Raw genomic sequence first — 21,688 nt, 5'->3', positions numbered from 1 at the left:
TAGGGGGCTCCTGACATCTAGGGCAAGAAAAACGTATGTAATGGCGTCTGCTGCATGTTTTATACCCATGAAGCACTGACGTCATGGAAGAAGCGTCAGCATTTGACACAGAAATCCCAAGACTCTGGTATTCAGGCCGACTGAGGCCTACCCGCAGGCAGGTAACCCAAATGTGATGACTACAACAGTGAATACACTCGAACATCTACATTTTATGGTAAGTGTGCACAACTGTACTTTCTCTCAGGCGTGTTCCCCCTTCTCTGCCTTCCTCCAGCACCACTCCAGGTCCGTTTCAGTGGCATCCCTCTATCTGGACCACGTGTTGTCTCTCTGAAGCAGAGGTGGACAGGATGATGCGGCGGTTCATCTGGATTCAGATGGGAGTCTTGCCTGCTCCCTCCCCCTCTGGGGCTGAGAGCATGCAGTCCACCTTTCTTCCCAGTGCCCCTTCTCCAATCCAACCCCTGTGTTTGGAGTCTTCAGGTCTGAGGTTTCCTGGTGTCGAAGGGTCGGCGCCAGAGGTTCCAGGCACCTCAATGCCAGCCATTGCCTTGAGTGACTTTTTTCCAACCTGCTTGGAGCCATCCGGCTCTCAGAGCCGTAGTCTCGGCGCCGGATCTGCGGGGAATGAATAGACTTCAAGGTTTTCAGAGTCAGCCCTTCCAGTTGGAGTCTCGGCACCTGGAGGCTCGGATCAGCTCCCCCGTCAATGCAGAGGATGCTGGATCCAGTACTTCCCTCAGCTTCGGGGATTCGTTCACCCTCTGCCTTTGATGTGGTGGAGAGAGCTTTCTCTTCTCCCTCGAGACCCCTGATGTTGTCTTCCTGAGTCCATCCTGGCTCCCTCTTTTTCTGGTCCAGAGTCCACCATCCTGCTCCCTCAGGGACAGTCTGTCATCACTCCACTCTTGGGAGTTCCCCTCTAGGATCTGCTTGAAGTTTCAGAGTCCTCCCCAGAGTATTCCCCTGAGGAGCTCCCTCAGAAATATAAATGCAAAAGGAGGCACTTGGACTTCCCAACAGTGTCCCTCACAGAAGACACCAACTTGGAGGAAGGGGCAGGTTTCCTCCAGTCACCCACGAGGATGTCTCCTTCAGAGACATCATGGAACTCTAATGCCAGCATGGGGAATGGTCTGTCCCAAAACCCAACCCAGATGAGTCTGTGTTCTGGAGGCATTTGGCATAAGACCCTCTATCTCCCACTGATCCTCTCATGGACTTGATTTTGTCTAGGGCATGGAAGGAACTGGACAACAGTGGAGCCTATTCCCAAGCACTCTGACAAGATTCTCACTGCCCCATCGGACAGGCAGCACTGGTCTAAGGGATCCCCAGTAGATGCAGTGGTGGTTGTTGCAGCCACCAAGAAAGAGTTCACTCAGGAGAGCTTTACCATCCATCTGCTGGACCAAGAGTTGTGGGCCACGGACCATTTTGGGAAGCGGGCTTATGCTTCAGCCACGTTTGCCTTGCGTGTGCTGAATTACATGGCACATGTCATCAGACTTCAGCAGGACCTGGTTAAAGAGTTTTCTGAGTCTGCCCTGGGGTCCATGTCAATAGAGGAGTAGGTATTCTTCTCCTGAATGGCCACCCTAACTTTTATATCCAAAACCTCTATTGAAGCTCCTGTCCCGTGCTACTGAAAGTGCCTCTGGGGCAGACAGCACAGGTGTTGCCATCAGGCATCACGTTTGACTTCTGCTTTCTGCATTCTCAGAGCCCTTCAAGGCATCATTTGCGAACGCCCCCTTTGACGGTTCTACTCTCTTTGGTAAGACCGTTCGCGACACCCTAGTCCAGAGTGAGAAAGATGGGAAGACCTTGTCTGCCATTGGGATTTGCTTCTCAACCCTGCAACAATCCTTTTCCTGGAATCAGCATGGGGTGAAGATGATGTGGTTCTGAAAGTTTCAGGGCTTTTTCCATGATGCTCAGAACTTACCTTCCCCAAGAGGCAGAGGGAGATACTGTAGGAGCCATCCTCATGGCAGAAGGGGTCCGAGGAACCAAGGGTCTTGGGATTCATTCCCGGACAGACCCTCGCAGCAGCCCTGAATGATTGCCCAACTGCTAGTCTCTGGAGGCAGTCAGGGGACATCTCTCTCTGCGCCCAACAGCTTGGGAGTCTATCACAAACTGTCGTTCGGTGTTGCAGATTATATCAAGAGGATACTCGATCCCTTTCCTTCAACACCAAGTCCCTCCCAAACACCTCCTGGACATCCCAACTGTGCAACTGGAAGAGGCAGCAGTGAAAATGTTCAAACTGTTAGAAAAAGTAGTCATCCAGCCCCACACACACACACACACACACACACACACACACACAGACCAATTCAGATCTGGCATCTATTCCAGGTTCTTTTTGGTGCCAAAGAAAACGGGGGACTTAAGACCTATCCTGAATCTTTCAGTCCTAAACCTGTCAGTCGCCAAGACAAAATTCCAGATGGTCACTCTCCAATCCATTTTGCCCTTTCTGCAGATAAACGACTGGATGTGCTCAGTGGACCTCCAGGAGACGTACTGTCTCATCAAGATGGACAGGCGCTCTCTGAGGTTCCTCCGATTCTGGCTGGGAGCCAGTCATCAGTTCAGAGCACTCCCCATTAGTCTCACCACAGCCCCCAGGGTGGTTGCCAAAGTGATGGCAGTGGTGGCTGCTCACCTGCGGCTGCAGGGGTTCCAGGTCTTCCCCCTACCTGGACGACTGACTCCTTTTCCGCTTCCTTCAGGTATCTACTCTGTCAAGCCAGGATCATCTTCTCAAGAACGCCCACCAGTTAGACATAACCATAAATCTCAAGAAGTCCCAGTTGGATCCAGTGCAGGTCCCCAACTTCATTGGGGCTCATTTGGATACCACTCAAAGCAGGGTGTTTTTAACTCAGGACAAACTTCATGTTTCGTACATTGTCCATGCTCAGTATCCATCTGCGGAGTCAGTTCTTTGAGCATTGGGGTCCAAGGCGGCCACTATCACCCTGATCCATACAGCTTGTCTTCATATGAGAGTCCTCCAATGGACTCTAGCAGTTCAGTGGTCATTGCTAGATCTGCCCTTATCTCATCCAGTGTGGTTATCTCGGGCTTGCAAGGATTTGCTCCTCTGGTGGCTTCAATCCCCAGATCTTCTGGGTCGTCCTTTCATCCTTCCTGCCCCAGTGACTATGGTGACTATGGGCGCCTCCTTGCTCTGGTGGGGGGCATTGCATGGGAGGGACAGTCCAAGGCACGTGGTCGTCCCTGGAGACCCATCTGCATATCATCATCCTGGAGATGAGGGCAGTGCTGTTGGCATTGCAAGCTCTTCATTGCCCATCTTCTCCAAGGGGCTATTGCCATCCAGTCAGACAATATGTCTATAGTCTGGTACACAGGATCATAAGAAGTTACTAGGCTATTGGGCGTGAGGCCCTTACAAGCCTAGCCAAGAATTTAGCCCATGTTCCAACAAGTCAGCACCCTATGCCACTGTCCAGCAGGGGATAGGTGGAATCCCAGGGGTGTGTTTTCTGTTTCCCATCCAGTTATCCAGGTCGCGCTTAAAAAGTTTTAACGAGGTACTCTGATTTATGTGGAGAAGGAATCTATTCCACAAAGTGGGGAGTTTCTGGGACACAAGTCTGTCCTGCCAACAAGTCCTATTGATGCACAGACCAGGTTGAGGTCTCGCATGTGGGTTACCCAAGTGGAGCTTGACTTGCAGATATGCAGCAGTCCCATCAGGGCGGGGTCTGAGATTGCTTTGTATGCCAGACAGAGGTCACCTCTGAGGAGTTTGTAGGAGACTAAGTAGAGGAACAGGGCTTTTAGCTTGTGTAGGGTAGATGTTTGAGGCCCTGGATTCTCTGGGTGAGGAATCTGTCTCTCAAGCTGCTGCATATGCTTTTTGAGGTACATGCCGAAAGGGGGCATTGTATTCAATAATCGGTCTTATAAGGGAAGAATACAGGAATGTTATGACCACCTTGTCCCTGGATGAAATACCCTTACTAATGACGTGGGCCATGTAGAAATTCAGTTTGCCATCAGCCAAGTCCCTCACGACTGATTGTATGCTTAGTGCCCTGTTATCAATGTGGTACTCCCAAAAGGGATGATGATTCATTTTTTGGCATTCAGTTTGAGGCCATGTTTGTGGCACCAGTCATTTGTTTGGGTGAGACCCTCTTTGAGGATGTCTACATCACTAGGGGAATTGATGACAGTATCCAGCTTGCAGTCATCTGCAAACTTGGTCAGAAATAGCCCACTAGATTTGGCCTGCACCTCTGAGAAGTATATCCCAGACAGTAGAGGCCACAAGACCGATCCCTGGGGTATACTGCTTGTTACAGGCCTACTACTTGAGGTGGCTTCCCCTGTTTTGACTAGGTGGGTTCTGTCAAATGAGCCAGTTGCTACCCTTCTGGTAACACATGGATTGATGCCAAGTTGAGAGATCTGTTATACCCGAGTGGAGAATAGTATCGAAGGCCGTCGCATGGAGAGAAGGCAGAAGCTATGCTGATGCAGAGGTAATGACCTCCCTGCTATCCAAAACATTCTCCTAATATTGAGAGTTTAAATATACTATGCCTGCTCCCATCCCTGTTCCTATCATCTCTCTTCCTAGGAAGAAGACGAATTGCCATATTCACTGACCAGTGGTTCGGCTGACCAGACATTTTGATGAGGAAGTTGATTACATTAGAATACAAATTCAAGTTCTGGATGTTTCTACTCTTTATGGAAATTACTCATCTGCCCCCCTCCTTGTTTGGGCCAGTTCCAGACTAGCTTTTTGCCTCTTATGTCATAGAAGGAGCCCCTTCTCAAAGTAAGAAAGAACAAGTTTCAATTCAAAACTATTTCTGGTCCCCAGGAATGACGGACTTTGGAGACCTCTAGGCCCTGTTCCCCTTGCTGTTATTTGGAGCCATTACTGTTACTCCAGTCATGAAGGATGCTCACCCTCGTCGCTTCCTGTTAAACAAGGGAAACCAGAAGGTCCTCTACATGGCTAGGTTCCAGAATTTTCAAGTTTGCTTCCTTGTTTTTCAGGCTCTCCAGTGCTCCCAGTTTTTTCACGAAATACCCAAGCACAGTTTTGCTCATATTAGGCTCAAAAAGGATTTTACATCTACTCATGCCTGTATGATTGCCTGATTCAGGTCCTCTTATGTGAAGACTTGGCCAAGACCATATGCTACAAAATGTTCAGCCTGGGCATTCCCATAAACTGTGCCCTTTCCACAGAAAGAGAACTTTGTGAAGGCTGTCTTGGGCACCAAGGACAGCAAGATATTCCTTCCTTCAGAGAACTGCCCCTTGTAATCCTTGTTTTTGAAAGCAGCAGGAAGATCTTGCATGATGGCCAGCAAAATGCTGAAAAAACTAGGGTACTTGTGGGGCTCTGTTTTCTTTGTTCTCGTGGCTAAACTTTACAAGAGACATAAATTCGGTGGTACCTGAGGAAATTGTGGTAGCAGCACTAGCATCCACTGCAACCGGTGATATATATCCATTAATATTAATTGTGCTGATTGGACAGAGGTGTTAACACACATTGATTTTTTTGATTATTTTTACAGATTACTGTTTTTACAATTTAATATATATAAAGCACTTTGTCTATTCAGTATCTTCGTAAATCCTTATCTGTTTAAAAACTTTCATTTGTCTCTGTTAGTGCTTGCTGTCTTTTAGGCTATTGTGTAAACTGAAACATCTCCTCCATGTAATTATCTCTTGGCTAGTGGGGGCTGGTTCTTTTGTGTTCTTGTAAAAAAAAAAGTTTCTGTCTTTTGCACACAGTGCAGACTAGAGAGATTGTTGACTGCAACTGAGCTACAAAATATAAGTATCTTGATTTTTTTTTGATTATTTTTACAGATTACTGTTTTTACAATTTAATATATATAAAGCACTTTGTCTATTCAGTATATTCACAAATCCTTATCTGTTTAAAAACTTTCATTTGTCTCTGTTAGTGCTTGCTGTCTTGGAGGCTATTGTATAAACTGAAACATCTCCTCTGTGTAATTATCTTTTGGCTAGTGGGGGCTGGTTCTTTTGTATTCCTGTAAAAAAAAAAGTTTCTGTCTTTTGCACACAGTGCAGACTAGAGAGGTTGTTGACTGCAACTGAGCTACAAAATATAAGTATCTTGATTTTTTTTGATTATTTTTACAGATTACTGTTTTTACAATTTAATATATATAAAGCACTTTGTCTATTCAGTATCTTCACAAATCCTTATCTGTTTAAAAACTTTCATTTGTCTCTGTTAGTGCTTGCTGTCTTGTAGGCTATTGTGTAAACTGAAACATCTCCTCTGTGTAATTATCTCTTGGCTAGTGGGGGCTGGTTCTTTTGTGTTCTTGTAAAAAAAAAAAAAGTTTTTGTCTTTTGCACACAGTGCAGACTAGAGAGGTTGTTGACTGCAACTGAGCTACAAAATATAAGTATCTTGATTTTTTTGATGATTTTTACAGATTACTGTTTTTACAATTTAATATATATAAAGCACTTTGTCTATTCAGTATCTTCACAAATCCTTATCTGTTTAAAAACTTTCATTTGTCTCTGTTAGTGCTTGCTGTCTTGTAGGCTATTGTGTAAACTGAAACATCTCCTCTGTGTAATTATCTCTTGGCTAGTTGTGGCTGGTTCTTTTGTGTTCTTGTAAAAAAAAAAAAAGTTTCTGTCTTTTGCGCACAGTGCAGACTAGAAAGGTTGTTGACTGCAACTGAGCTACTAAATATAAGTATCTTGATTTTTTTGATTATTTTTACAGATTACTGTTTTTACAATTTAATATATATAAAGCACTTTGTCTATTCAGTATCTTCACAAATCCTTATCTGTTTAAAAACTTTCATTTGTCTCTGTTAGTGCTTGCTGTCTTGTAGGCTATTTTGTCCCACCCTCCCTCCCTGTTGGTGTCTTGCTCTTATACTTGGTGGCTTTGCAGTTGCCCGCCCCTACTGTGACACACCTCCCAGTCTAGTGTCATTAGCTCATTCTGCTTAATACAGAGAGAACATTTGATAAGGCCTTCTGTTCCTCCTTTTTCCCTTTCAAAACGTAAAACAAAACTTTTTTTTTTTTCTCTTTCGCCTGAACCTTCTTGTGTTCTGACTGTCCTTCTCAAACATTTTGGAAATATACAGTATATTTCAGAGCATTTGTTATAACTGTGTTTGCTATAACTGATTTAAGTATTTTTTCTGGCTTTTTGATTATTTACTGCTTAGCGACTGCATTTTAGCCTGTTTATACAGCTCTGCATTCTATTTAAACAGTTTTTGTGTTGATTAACTGTTTTGCACTTTTAAAAAGTTAGTTGTTGCTTAATTTTACCTGTAGGCTAACACACTCAAGTGTGAGTGTGTTAGCCGCTTAAAAGCATTTATAGCATTTACTGTCTGTTTTCTGTTTTTCCTCTGTTATCTGCAAAAAAAAAAAAAAAAAAAAAATCTTGTTTTCCCACCTTACTGAACTAGAATAGTCCAGTCTTCAGAGTTTGCTGATCTCTGGGCTTTGTCTTGGTTCCTGTGCTATTTCATATCCTTATTTGGATAAAAGGAAGCGTCTTTGTTCACCAGTGGGAGTGGGGAGCACTGAGCGGCCTGTTTATCCCTAGAGGAGTGGTTCCAGCCAGAAACTGGTAGTCTATTGGCCATTTTGGGTCAATTCCTAGCTCTTTTCAGCCCCCCTGTAATAAAGCCCGCTTTAGCGCGCTTTTTCGCTTGTATTCAACTCAGCACAGCTCCTTGTGGTGTCCTGCAGAGTTCTACAAGCAGCAGAGAGCAAAAGAGTGACTTTTCCTGATTTAAGTATTTTTTCTGGCTTTTTGATTATTTACTGCTTAGCGACTGCATTTTTCTGTTTATACAGCTCTGCATTCTATTTAAACTGTTTTTGTGTTGATTAACTGTTTTGCACTTTTAAAAAGTTATTTGTTGTTTAATTTTACCTGTAGGCTAACACACTCGAGCGCTAGCCGCTTAAAAGCATTTATAGCATTTACTGTCTGTTTTCCTCTGTTTTCTGCAAAAAAAAAAAATCTTGTTTTCCCGCCTTACTGAACTAGAATAATCCAGTCTTCAGAGTTTGCTGATCTCTGGGCTTTGGCTTGGTTCCTGTGCTATTCCATATCCTTATTTGGATAAAGGGAAGCTTCTTTGTTCACCAGTGGGAGTGGGGAGCACTGAGCAGCCTATTTGTCCCTAGAGCAGTGGTTCCAGCCAGAAAGTTGTAGTCTATTGGCTATTTTGGGTCAATTCCTAGCTCTTTTCAACCCCCTGCTATAAAGCCCGCTTTAGAGCTGATTTAGCGGAGTTGCCCATAGAGCACCATCGGGCAGCCGTTAAACTATTTCTGGCTCCGTAAAGTCTGATTTTCAATTTTGCCCTTAGAACTTCTCTACTTGCAATCTAAACAGTCTATTCTCTATCTCAAAAGCTCAGCACTTGCTCCTAAAGCATTTTTATATAGGTAAAGTTCAGCACTTTCTCCTAAAGCATTTTATATAGGTAAAGTACTTGTATACTAAACAAAGTACTACATTAGCCTAGAATCCCTTGAGTACCCATTTCCCTATAGGTCCCTTCTGACTCAGTTACACAGCAAACTTTTTCACTTTTTCTAGCATGTCGAAGGGTCAGTTGCTAGCGTCCTCTCCTGTTCAGCTGGTGAATCTGGGCATCTTGAGGCAATGTTACAATTGCCTCATGTACACAGACAACCCACACCTTCTCCCACAAAACACAAATACATGTGAGAGATGCAACTATATAGCCAAACTGGAGGCTGAGCTCTCTCAACTCAGGACTGGCAAGACCAGACAGGAGGAGAAGGAAACCACGCACACCACAAACCCAGTTCACATGGAACTTTCACAACTGCAAAACAAACACATAAACACACAAAGACATACTCGGAGGCACTGATCAAAAATCTACCAAAACTACAGAGGCCTTCAAAGCAGACACCCAAGCAACTGCCACCTCAAGACATAAGACATGCAACACATAGTTCTCAAAGTCAGTGTGCTAAACATTCACAGCCCTTAAGGCCAAACACAATGCCAGACACACTTGTTACAGGTGACTCCATAGTCAGACACACTGACGTCCCACTCACCAGACTGAACAAGGAAAAGATCACAGTAAGCTGCCTGTCAGGCGCTAGAATCTGCCACATAACGCAAGCACTCAGGTCACTCCACAGCAAGTACAAGTATGACTCAGTCATTGTCCATGCCAGTGTGAACGACCTGAGACGTACCTCCCTGGACTACATGAAAAGAGACATAGAGGAGCTCTCAGATTATGTAGCCCAGGCCGGTATGACCCTGACCCTGAGCAGTATCCTACCCTCACCAAGAATGATGCCACAATACAGAGACAAAATGATCAGCTTTAATAATTGGCTTAATTACTGGTGTCATTCTAAGGGGATCCAATGTCTGTCTGCCTGGGATGACATGCTTGACAAGCCACGCTGCTTCGCAAGGGACGGCTTGCACCTGTCACCCCTGGGCTTCCGGATATTGGCAAAGGCTCTTGCCACCCCATAGTGCCTTTTTAGGCAAGGCTCAAATGATAAACCTACCGCCCTAGAAAACAAAAATGGAGAAAACTAAGGGTAATACTGCTCAATGCCAGAAGTCGAAACCTCAAGATACACGCCTCAAGCCCTCCTCAGTATGGAGAACATCGATGTCTGTGCTGTGACTGAAACCTGGTTCAAGGCTCCTGAGAGCACCCCAGCACTATCAGGTTATACCTCATATCATGCGATCCGGCCCCAAAATCCGGACCGAACCACAAAAGGAGGGGGAGTATCCATATTCATAAAGGATACCCACACCTCCAGGTTAGTGGCAACACACGAAGCATCGGAGACTATCCAGTGCAATTATAACCATAGGTAAAACTGCCCTACAGTTTGTAACATGCTACAGACCACCTTCTCAAACTCAGGAAACCCACACAGCCTTCCTGAAGACACTGGAGAGTATGAATGTCTCTCCAAACACCATCATATTGGGTGACTTCAACTACCCAAACATAGACTGGGAACATTACTCAAGCCCCAACACCCTAGCCCAAAGGTTCCTTGAGTTCATAAACTCAAATGCTATGGAACAACTAGTCACAATTCCCACAAGAGGAGAAAATATACTAGACCTGATCATCACAAACATGGGGACAAAATATCACAAACATGGGGACAAAATGCTCCACACCTGAAGTATATCCCTCATTGGTGAGATCAGACCATAAATTAATCTCACTGGAGATCCACAGCCCGCCCCCACCCCCAGCAAAAGACCACAGTGAAGAACTTCTCAAAAGCAAACTTCACACTTCTTAAGACTGGAGTGGTATCCTTCAAGGCCCCCGAGCCAGTGGAAACCACAACCCACGCTGCTGAAACCCTTACAAATGCCTTCTACGAGCACCTCCAGGAATGTATGGATCAAGCAATCCCTAATAAAATCAAGACCCTTTCCACCAAAGGCAGGCGCCCGGTCTGGTGGACTCCAGCCATAAACAAACTCTACAAAAGAAAGCTACTACATGACAGAGCAAAATCCCTAAATGGGAAGGCATCTCTGATCAATACTAGCAAAAAACTATGATCACTCATAAAATCATCCAAGGCCAACTTTGAGAGAAAAATCGCTAATGACACAAAAGACAATCATAAAGCCTTCTTTAGCTATGTTAGAAACCTGGGTGGAAACTCCCAGATATGCTCAGAATTAGTCCAAAATGATAAAAAAATCACTGAACCCACAGACATTGCCAACATACTGGCAGACAGGTTTACAGGTTTAGTGCAAATTCCCCCCCCCCCCCCCCCAAAAGGAGAAATATCTATCCCACCAGAGTCTAGCCTCCCAAACATCTCAGATGCCCAGGTGAGAGCTGCTCTCTCTAAAGCAAAAAACACAGCATCAATGGGGACCGGACGGTGTCCCCGGCTGTGCGCTACACGAACTCAATGAGGAACTAAACCCACACATAAGACTGCTGTTTAATCTTAGCCTTACTACAGGATACGTACCCAAAGAATGGCGTACGGCAACTGTGATCCCACTCCACAAAGGCGGTGCTTCTACGGACCCTGGAAATTACCGCCCCATAAGCTTGACGAGCCTTGCCTGCAAAGCTATGGAGAGGATCATAATGGAACTCATAAATAAAGACATTGGGGACCTACAGACACTGGATCCTACCCAATTTGGCTTTGTCAAGGGCAGATCCTGTCTCTTGAACTTGGTCGACTTTTTCGAAACCATCACTAAGGCCATTGATGAGGGTAAGGCAGTTCACACAGCCTACCTTGACCTAGCAAAAGCTCGACACAATACCCCACTGGCATCATAGAAAAGCTCACCAGCTTAGATGTAAACCCATATGTTACAAGATGGGTTGCAAACTGGCTCAAGGACAGAACACACAGGGTTAGAGTTGCTGGTGCCATGTCAGACTCTAAGCCGGTCACGAGCGGTGTCCCACAGGGCTCAGTCCTGGGCCCCCTCTTGTTCGGCATTTATTTTTCTGAAGTGCAGGCAAACATAGGGGATTGTGGCTGACAAAATTTGCAGATGACTGCAAACTGGGCACCATAATTGACACTCCATCAGACACAGACATCCTCCAGAGAGGTCTCATAGAAATGGATAACTGGTGCCAGAGCCATGGCCTTAAGCTAAATGCCAAAAAATGTATAGTCATACCCTTTGGGAAAAACAAGGTAGCCCCTAATTACCACATAGGTGGTAATCCATTAAACACGGAAGAAGTTATTGGGGACCTGGGGACCCAAGTTGACAGTAACCTCTTTTGACACTCACATTGACAAAGTGGTTAAGAAGACCTTCTACATTGCCCACCTGATGATGCAGGCATTCAGATCCAGATGAGGAGAGGTCATTGTACCCCTGTACTCTTCACTTATCAGACCAATGATTGAGTACAACGCCCATCTCGAATGTACCTTACCCGACACCTGCAGCAGTTGGAAAGACCCCAAAAGTTCCTCACCAAAAGGATAAAGGCTCAAACATATGTCATACGATGCCCGACTGAAGAAACTCCAGCTCTATTCAGTCCCATACCGCCTGCTCAGAGGTGATCTGTGCCTGACATACAAGGCCATGTCCAACCCGAATTAATGGACATGCTCCACCTCAAAAATCCAAATCCACCAGAGCCACGAGAGCAAGAGACTTAAACCTCAACACGGATATAAATAGGACGTGCTGGAGGGACAGATTCATCACCCAGAGACTCCCTACACTATGGAACAGAATCCCAGTCCATGTGAGGCAGAGCCCCTCACTGACTCTGTTCAACAGAAATCTTGACGAGTGGATGGGAGATCGTAGGTTTACCCCGGGAATCATCTCTGTATCACTGCTGGACAGAGGCACAGCAAACTAATGGGTATAGTATTCTCATCCTAAGGGGTGGTGAAAGCCACACACACTCTGGCTAGGCTTATAAATGCCCTAGGGCAGATAGCCTGGTATGAACCTATGAACCTATGAACATGCAGGTATACCTGTATGGCCGTCCTGTCCCAGCCGTTGGTGTTTGAAAGGAAGACAACACACAGCACTTTTATTCAGGTGCAGCTTAATTGCAGTACTGAATTTTTGGTAGTCTTTGATGTGATTAAACACATTACATGTGAAAAAATTATTTGAGCTTGTCAGTAGTTAAGTAGAATTTTGTTTAGTTGCTTGTCTGCCAAACGCCATTATAACAAACAGAAAAATAAAACAAATGCAATTAAAAATTAGCAGCAATTAAAAATTAGCAGAAATAAGACAATGTAAGTGATGGAGGACTACTGGATGAGTTTAGTTTAATGACATATTGGAAGATTAATTGTAGAAGGTAAATGACTGCATACTCAAGAAGGTAAATGACTGCATACTCTAACAGAAACAGGCGTGTTTTTAAGAAAAGAAAAAGCAAAAACGTGTTTGTGTTTTTTTCCCCGTTGAAAAGATTTTCACTTTTTAAATTTTTTTCTTTTCTTTATATATTCTGCTGTAGGGAACAGCTGTCCATCTTGCAAGCAGTCAGGAATATGATACCTAACTAATTACCAGTAAGCATTATTGAGTTAAGTTAAGAAGCAGTTTATCTTTGATAATATATAGGAGTATATGTTGCAGGCTTTAGGAACATTTGATGCATACAGTTTTTCAGGCTACTTGCATGAGTGTTTTGGGCACCAAGTTGTTTTCAGGCTGCTACATAAATTAGCACTTTGTTCCTTTGTTCTTAAAAGGGTTTGATCAGTCCTGCCACTCCCTCATTTGCCCGAGCTGCAAGTTGAGTCCAGGTCAGCTGGACTGTAGTCAGGGCTTTATCCCTTTATGCCAAAGCGGTCTCAAGTCTAATTTTGAGAAAATTGAAGAGTTGAAATGAAATTAAATTCAGCTTTTTTTCTAAGTTACATGACCTTGGAGATGACCACCTGCAACATTGCATCATCTAATAAGATATGGTAATATAAAGAATTTGCTAAAACATACACAATATTTTACATTTTGATCAAAGGTGTAATACACTAAGCCATAGTGTTCTGCACTACCAACACAGCTTCCTTTTATATTTTGTTTCTATGAGCTTTCATACATCATCCAGATTGTCCTTGTTTTCTCCATGATGGATGTTTGAGGGCTTTGATGATGGCGCAATCTTGGAAGAGATACTGTTTTATTTAAAAACCCTCCCCCTTTTCAGGGTATATGCTAACTTTTACTGAAAAAAATGAATTATCAGGTACTTGTGTCCTGAAACTTAAGGGGCTGTTAAAAGGGTATCCTTTTCACATACTTGTATTTATTAACCTTTTAGTTGTATTTTGTATGCATATATTTGCACAGAATATTGCTCTAGTTCTTGAAAAACCTTAGGGACTACACAAGTGATAAAGTGCTTCATAATGCAGGTTGCAGCAAAATCTAGGTGTTTTTTATTTTTAGAATAGCAGAGTTTGACTTTAGGGCTACTGTTAAATAAATAAAAATAAAAAAGTGCCTATCCATCCCGGTGTAACCTAATTTGTCAGATCAGTTTACGGAATATGAAATTCTCAGGCTGCCCACTTTTCTTTGGAAGCCCAGTTTAAATCTAGAAAAGAAGATGGGCATTCACTTAAGATATTTCACACTCACTGGAACATACTCTTAACAGACACTCAAGGGACAAGAAGCATTTATTTCAGATAAAGACGGAGTGGCTTCTCCGTATAGAAGTTTACAGACACCTATGGTAACATGCTACAAGACACTGGCGGTGTGATGGCTGTGCTCCAAGTTGTTGTGTGTCTAACTTTTTCTCTTGCAGTCTACTTGCTGCTTTTGTTCATTATTCACAATACTCATTGTAAGCACTACATAAGCTGCAAATTACTACAGCATTCAACTTTCCTCACTTGTCTAGTGGAAAGCAGTTTTTAGTACTTAATAAATAAGCACTTATCCAGGCATGTCTAAGGGTCAGCTTCCAGTGATTTCTTCTGTCTACCTGATGAATCTGGGCATCTTGGGGCAATGCAGCAGTTGCCTCATGTACACAGACAACCCTCTCCTCGTACCACCCAACACTACAACCTGTGACAGATGCACTTATATAGCCAAACTGGAAGCAAAGCTCTCTTCACCCAGGACTGGACCAGACAGTCAAGAGGAGGAGGTAAACACTTGCACCACACCACACTCATCACATAGTCCCTCAAAACCTACACCACCAAAACACACACATAGAAACACAAAACACACACCTACATTCGCGAAGGCTCTCAATAAAAACCTGCCCAAGCATCAGGGACATCCAAAGCATAAATGCAAGCACCACCCCCCAACACAACCCAAATGACACATAACCCACAAACTCAGTGTGCCACTCAACCACAGCCCACAAGGCATAACAATGTACCCAACACTCTAGTCATAGGTGACTCTATAGTCAGGCACACTGATGTTCCACTCACCAGACTAAACAAAGAGAAAGTTACTGTCAGCTGCCTGTCAGGTGCCAGGATCCGCCACATAATGCATGCACTCAGGTCACTCCACAATAAGTACAAATATGACCCTGTCATTGTCCATATTGGTGTGAATGACCTGAGACGTACCTCCCTGGACTACATGAAAAGAGACATGGAGGAGCTCTCCGAGCAGGTATGACCCTAACCCTGAGTAGCATCCTGCCATCGCCCAGAATGATACCACAGTACAAGGACAAAATGATTGACTTCAACAATTGGCTAAGCCTCTGGTGTCATTCTAAGGGGATCCAGTATTTGTCTGCCTGGGACGACATGATCGACAGTCCACGATGCTTTGCCAGAGATGGCCTGCACCTGTCGCCCTTAGGATTCCGGATACTGGCTAAGGCTCTTGCCACCCTTATAGTGCCTTTTTTAGGCAAGGTTCAAATGACAAGTTCACCACCGTAACATGTACAAGCAAGCAAAATCTGAGGGTAATGCTACTCAATGCTAGAAGTCTAAACCTCAAAATGCACTCACTCGAGGCACTCCTTAAAATGGAGAACATTGACATCTGTGCAGTGACAGAGACCTGGTTCAAAGCTCCAGAGAGCACCCCTGCATTACCAGGCTTCAATTCATACCACACCTTTCGGCCACCTAACCCAGAAAGAAGCACTAAAGGTGGAGGCGTGTCCATATTTATTAAGGATATCCACACCTCCAGGCTAGTTGCACAGAATAATGCATCCGAGATTATCCAAGTGCAACTAACTCTGGGCAAGACCGCAATCCAAATTGTAGCTTGCTACAGACCCCCCACCATGCCTCAGGATTCACACTCCTCATTTCTTGATACACTGGAAAGTATTAGGGTACAACCCAACACCCTAATAATGGGCGATATCAACTACCCCACCATTAACTGGGAAAACTACTCATGCACCAACACTTTTGCTCAACGTTTTGTAGAATTCATAAATTCCAACGCCTTGGATCAACTTATTCACACCCCCACCATGGGCAGCAGTATCCTAGACCTGGTCATTGCCAACATGGGAAACCGGTATTCCACACCAGAGGTCAATTCCTCGTTGGTCAGATCCGACCACAAGCTAATCAGCTTAGACATCCACATCCCACCCCCACCCCCAATTAGGGAAACCATCGTAAAAAACTTCTCCAAAGCCAACTTCACACTTCTTAAGACATGACACCCGTGCAGACGGACAATAGAGGTATGACTGCCAAATCCAACACAAATGCACTTTATAAGCACTTACACGAGTGCATGGATCATGCTATCCCTAATAGAACCAAGATGTTATCCTCCAAAAAAGGAAGCCAATCTGGTGGTCCTCTGCCATAAACAAACTCTACAACAGAAGAAAGAAACTGTTGCAAAAAAGAGTAAAATCCCATGACTGGAGGAACTCCCTGGTCAACCTCAGTAAGAAGCTGAGATCCCTCATAAAATCCTCCAAAGCTAGTTACGAAAACAAAATTGCCACTGACTCTAAAGACAACCACAAAGCATTCTGTAGCTATGTCAAGAATCTAAATGGGAACACTGAGATCTGCTCTGAGTTACAGCACAATGGCACTAAATATACAGAACCAACTGATATTACCAACATCCTAGCAGATAGGTTCAGTGCTAACTTTACCCCCCTGTCATTCCCTAGACGGCCCATCTCTATACCGGAAGAATACAAAGTTCCTATAATCACGGCTGCACAGGTAAAAAACACACTCTCCAAAGCCAAGAACACAGCATCTATGGGGCCTGACAACATCCCAGGCTGCGTTCTACACGAACTACAGAATGAACTGGCACCCTACCCAAGTACCATGTTCAATCATAGCCTCACCTCAGGCTTTGTACCCACTGAATGGCGCACCGTGACGGTTATCCCATTCCACAGAGTGGGAGCCACGACGGACCCTAGGAACTAGCGCCCCATTAGCCTGACGAGCCTGGTCTGCAAGGCCATGGAACGTATCATCGTGGAACTCATAAACAAAGACATTGATAATCTCCAAACTCTGGACCCTACCCAGTTTGGATTTGTAAAAGGCAGATCCTGTCTCCTAAACCTGACTGACTTCTTTGAAGCAGTCACCAAAGCCATAGATGAGGGTAAAATGGTTCACACAGCTTATCTAGATCTCGCCAAGGCTTTCGACACCATCCCCCACTCTGGAATTATAGATAAGCTCACTAAACTAGGTATAAATCCCTATGTCACAAGATGGGTTGCCAACTGGCTCATGGACAGAACCTACACTGTGAAAGTAGTGGATTCCAAATCCGACATCAGACCAGTGAGAAGTGGAGTACCACAGGGTTCAGTCCTGTGTCCTCTCCTGTTTGGTATCTACTTCTCTAAAGTGCAGGCCAACACAGAAGGTCTTTGCCTAACAAAGTTTGCAGATGACTGCAAACTAGGAGCCATAATCGAAACTCCTAACGATGTGGACAAACTACAAAAGGGCCTCACTGAGACAGATACCCGGTGTCAAAGCCATGGCCTGAAGCTCAATGCCAAAAAGTGTATTGTCATCCCCTTTGGTAAAAACTCTGTACCCATGAATTACCACATAACTGGTAGTCTACTTAATGCCGAAAATGTGATGAGACCTTGGGACACAGGTGGACAGTAGTATCTCCTTTGATAATCACATCGCCACAGTGGTCAGGGAATCCTTCCACGTGGCTCATCTCATCACAAAAGGATTCTCATCCAGAAAAAAAAAGAGGTCATTGTTCCCCTCTACTCATCACTCATTAGACCCATTATAGAGTACAACGCCCCTTTTGGTATGTACCTCACAAGACATCTACAACAACTGGAAAGACCACAGAAATACCTCTCAAAGAGGATTACTGGCCTCAAACAGATGCCCTACGCAGACGGTCTCAAAAAAACTATAGCTTTACTCCATCGCATATCGCCTACTCAGGGGCGATCTCTGCCTAACATACAAAGCTATGTCAAAGCCAGAGCTGTTGGACATGCTCCACTTAAAGAAATCCCAATCCCTCCGAGCTACACGCTCTAGGGACCTAAACCTTGTCACTACAATAAACAGAACATGCTGGAGGGATAGATTCCTGTCCCAGAGACTTCCCATATTCTGGAACAGACTACCTATCTATGTCAAACAGAGCTCCTCATTAGCACTCTTCAAGAAAAATCTTGATGATTGGATGGGAAATTCACCCCGAGGATCACTTCTGTGGCTCTGCTCGACAGGGGCACAGGAAAATAATTTTCTTGGGTTGCGAAAGCCAGGGTACATTTTTTGGCTAGGCTTGTATGGGCCCTAGGGCCGATGGCCTAGTACCTACCTATGAACCTATGCATGACTGTCCTTAAATATTAGTGACTGTTCACTGTGAAGTTCTATCCCAGTAATTACATTGACTAAACTCCATCATTGTGTACAAAAGGTCACTGTCATGAAAAATATTGGAGGGAAACTGGCGGTTTTCTTAGATGGCTGGCTGGAGAATAATGCTGCACTAATGTTTGCAAATCTTTTTGTAAAGAACTGATTTATTTTATATTGTCTTTGTCCCAAGTCATGGCTGAAACCAGGCCTGCTTATATACACCACCTACCAGGTATCAAATAAAAATAAATATTAAGATTTGCTTTTAAACTTCTTAAATGCACACATTTTTATGTCTTTTACAGCAATGTTTGGATTTACTGCAAAAAGGGGTATTTCCACAATAGAAGAAAGCAGAATAAACATCTTTACCCGATGATAAATTGTAAAGCTTATAGAGAAATCAAGCTATTGCACTATAATTTATTTTGAATATCTGTAAAAACAGTGAGGAAGGTCACGGTATTAACAGTATGTTTGCTTAAAGATTACTTTGGAAGGAAGCTTTCAACCAGGCATTTCATTACTGTTTGTAGGATTGGTTTTATGTGACCCAGAGAAAAGCTACCTATAACGCAGCAGGAACATCGCTGGTGGTGGTAAGCTGTTGGCAAAAAAAATAGTGCACATTAATGTAACTAGGAAAAAGCCCACTACAGTTCGCATATTCAGCTTTTAAATATAATCATATTGGTTGAAGTCAGATTTTTTTTTTGTGTAGACATGGTAAAAACAATCCTGATTATTTCTTCTTCCCTTTCTGTCACGTAGTGATAGTGTAATGCTGACATCAGACTGCCTTGCCTTATTTCACGAGCTTGACAACCTGCAGCATCTTTCTCTTAGTCGATGCTATCATATACCATCAACTGCATTAACGTAAGTAGAAAGCATCAAGTGCATGCAAACACATATCTCACATAGTTTGAACAGCAAGTAATTGAGACATTTTCTGGTAATCTTCAGATGTGGAAATTGTATAACTTCTTTGTAATCTGTTAATGTGTATTTTATGATCATGCAATAGACATGCTGAGTAAAGACTGAAAATCCAAAAAATTAATTCTATATTGTTCTTTGATCCAACTTTGGAGTTCTTTTGCATTGAACTGCTGTTGCAGTTTCCTGTCCTGACACCTCCAGCTTAGTCCGATTCAGAATTGTTTTAGTTCTAATCTTCAAGAACATCTGCATTTCTGCCTAGCACAAACTGTGACTTTATACATCAGACATGGAGGCTATGTGCATCTCTGCTTAGCACAGACTGTGACTGTGTACATCAGACATGGACGCCATGTGCATCTCTGCCTAGCACAAGCGCTGACTGTATATATCAGACATGGAGGCCATGCGCATCTCTGCCTAGCACAGACTGCAACTGTATACATCAGACATGGAGGCAGTCTCCGTCTTTTTTTGCCACTTAAAGTTCAGATATCAGTTGTGGCACTTTTCATACAAAACGCATAGGTTCGGTATGTAAAATGGAAGGTTTATTAGTGTTCCTGTCTTCAGGGGCAGCCTTAGAGCAATTGGCCCAATTTGTCCCACTAGGGCCTCACTCCAACAGGGAGCCCCAGCATTAGGTACTATGCCTTACACGACCCACGCATTTTCCTGCTGGTAGTCTTTCTCCCATAGTAGTTAAAAGTCCAGTATTAGTAAACACAGCTTCACACCTCCTGTATGGCTCACAAAAAAAGTGAAATGCAATAAAATTAAAAAGAGAACAAGGAGAAAGTATGCATCTATCTCCTGTGAGATCCAGGCAGTACTACATAGTTTGGGAACATGTTTACTGGTAAGCTAATGTGCCCCCATCTGGTGACGCACCATGTTGACACAGGGCCTCATTGGTCTATAAAACAAACTCCTTATGGTGTGCCTGAGCGAGTTAAGCAGACTCTGACACAGAAATTACATGATGTTGGATCGGGTAATGCAAGAGTCCACTAGTTTTTAAGTTTTAATGTGTTATCACAAAATATAATAATTGTAATATGTAATATAATGAATGTAATATCATACGGTCCTGATATCTAATCTGAAATGGTCTTAAGTTCAAGAAACCAGGAAGTGGTAGGGTGGCAGATGGTAACTAGATGAGGGGCCCCAGCACAATGATGAAAATTGGGCACCACAATTGCTAAGGTCAGCCCTGCCTGCATTCATTGGATCACTAGCTAACATTTGCACTAGCTTTTCTTGTACTACCTGTGAAAGAAATGATGTGAAGCGATGCCACAGGTATGAATGCTTCTTCCGCGCCTTTACAGGAGTCAGTGTGCAGTCTGAGGACTGTGCCAACTCATTGCAGGTAATTAATAATAATGAAAATGAAAAATCACCCATTCCTCCATTTCTAAAACTAGTAATAATAATAATCTTTTTATTGTTTTTCTGATTTATCATTCACAATTAATTTGTATATGTTATTTATTATCATTATATTCATTTTTATCAGAACTAATTATTATGCTTGCATGATCTAACTGGTTGCTGCTAACACAATATGTTTGGTTTTAAAATATTAAGTTTTATATTAACAGTTTAAATAATTTTAAATATTTTGTAACTTTAAAATGTTTCATTTGTTAATTAGGTGACATGACGGAGGTTATTTAAACGTGATTTGAATGGTATCAAACGTTTTTCTTTTGTCTGAAGAAATCCAATGATTCTGTCGGACGAAAAGTGTTTTAAACAAGCGTTTTATCTGAATAAAGTCTTTTTGTACAGAGGAACTCAGTGGTCTAGCGGATTTCTTGTCTTAACTTTATTCCTTTCACAGATGTGAAAAACAGCTTGTATGCTTTCAGAAAGCATTACGTTTTAGCCTTAATAAAATGCACACTGGCTATCTTTAAATAAGACTAAATTATACTCTGCTCTAGTAAATGTACCGAAGAATTTAGGTACCAAGAAAGCTGCCATCACTTATTCAGTTCCAATAATTTCAAATGTTATTTTTTGACTAAGCTGCTTGCCCTTATAACTTTTTAATTTTGTTTCGCTAAGCAACAATAACCGGATGTCTTGAGCTTTATCTCCTTCAACCGTAGTCAGTGTGTTTCAATGGAAACATAAGCACAGAATGTACAGCTGCCCTCAGTTGCAGACTTCACAGTGAGCAGTTATTTGTTAAAGAAAAACTATTCAGTACATTCAGAGTGGTCTCTTGCATTTAAAGCCTTATTGTTTACACAAAAAAGTGTTTTTAGATTAAGACCAAGGCATTAATCTGGACATTCACCTATGCAAAATAAAA

The 21,688-nt window shown here is 43.3% G+C and overlaps 1 protein-coding gene across 2 annotated transcripts in view; it reads left to right on the top strand.

The window, feature by feature from the left end:
- The window catches only part of SKP2 (S-phase kinase associated protein 2), a 420,463-nt gene that overhangs the window by 360,547 nt on the left and 38,228 nt on the right, over positions 1–21,688 (top strand). Inside the window, exons 9-10 of one of the 2 annotated variants that reach the window (XM_044069968.1) lie at positions 19,192–19,299; positions 21,023–21,161. In XM_044069968.1, coding sequence (XP_043925903.1) covers positions 19,192–19,299; positions 21,023–21,026 — 112 coding nt within the window. In that variant the 3' untranslated portion in view covers positions 21,027–21,161. Of the gene's footprint in view, positions 1–19,191; positions 19,300–21,022; positions 21,162–21,688 lie in introns of those variants that run through there. The other variant, XM_044069967.1, reaches the window with a different exon arrangement.

This window comes from Protopterus annectens, chromosome 1.part0 (genome assembly GCF_019279795.1).
Source record: "Protopterus annectens isolate FY-2018-M chromosome 1.part0, PAN1.0, whole genome shotgun sequence".
NCBI classification, from domain to species: Eukaryota; Metazoa; Chordata; order Ceratodontiformes; family Protopteridae; genus Protopterus; species Protopterus annectens.
This window is presented reverse-complemented; position numbering and strand designations above follow the sequence as displayed.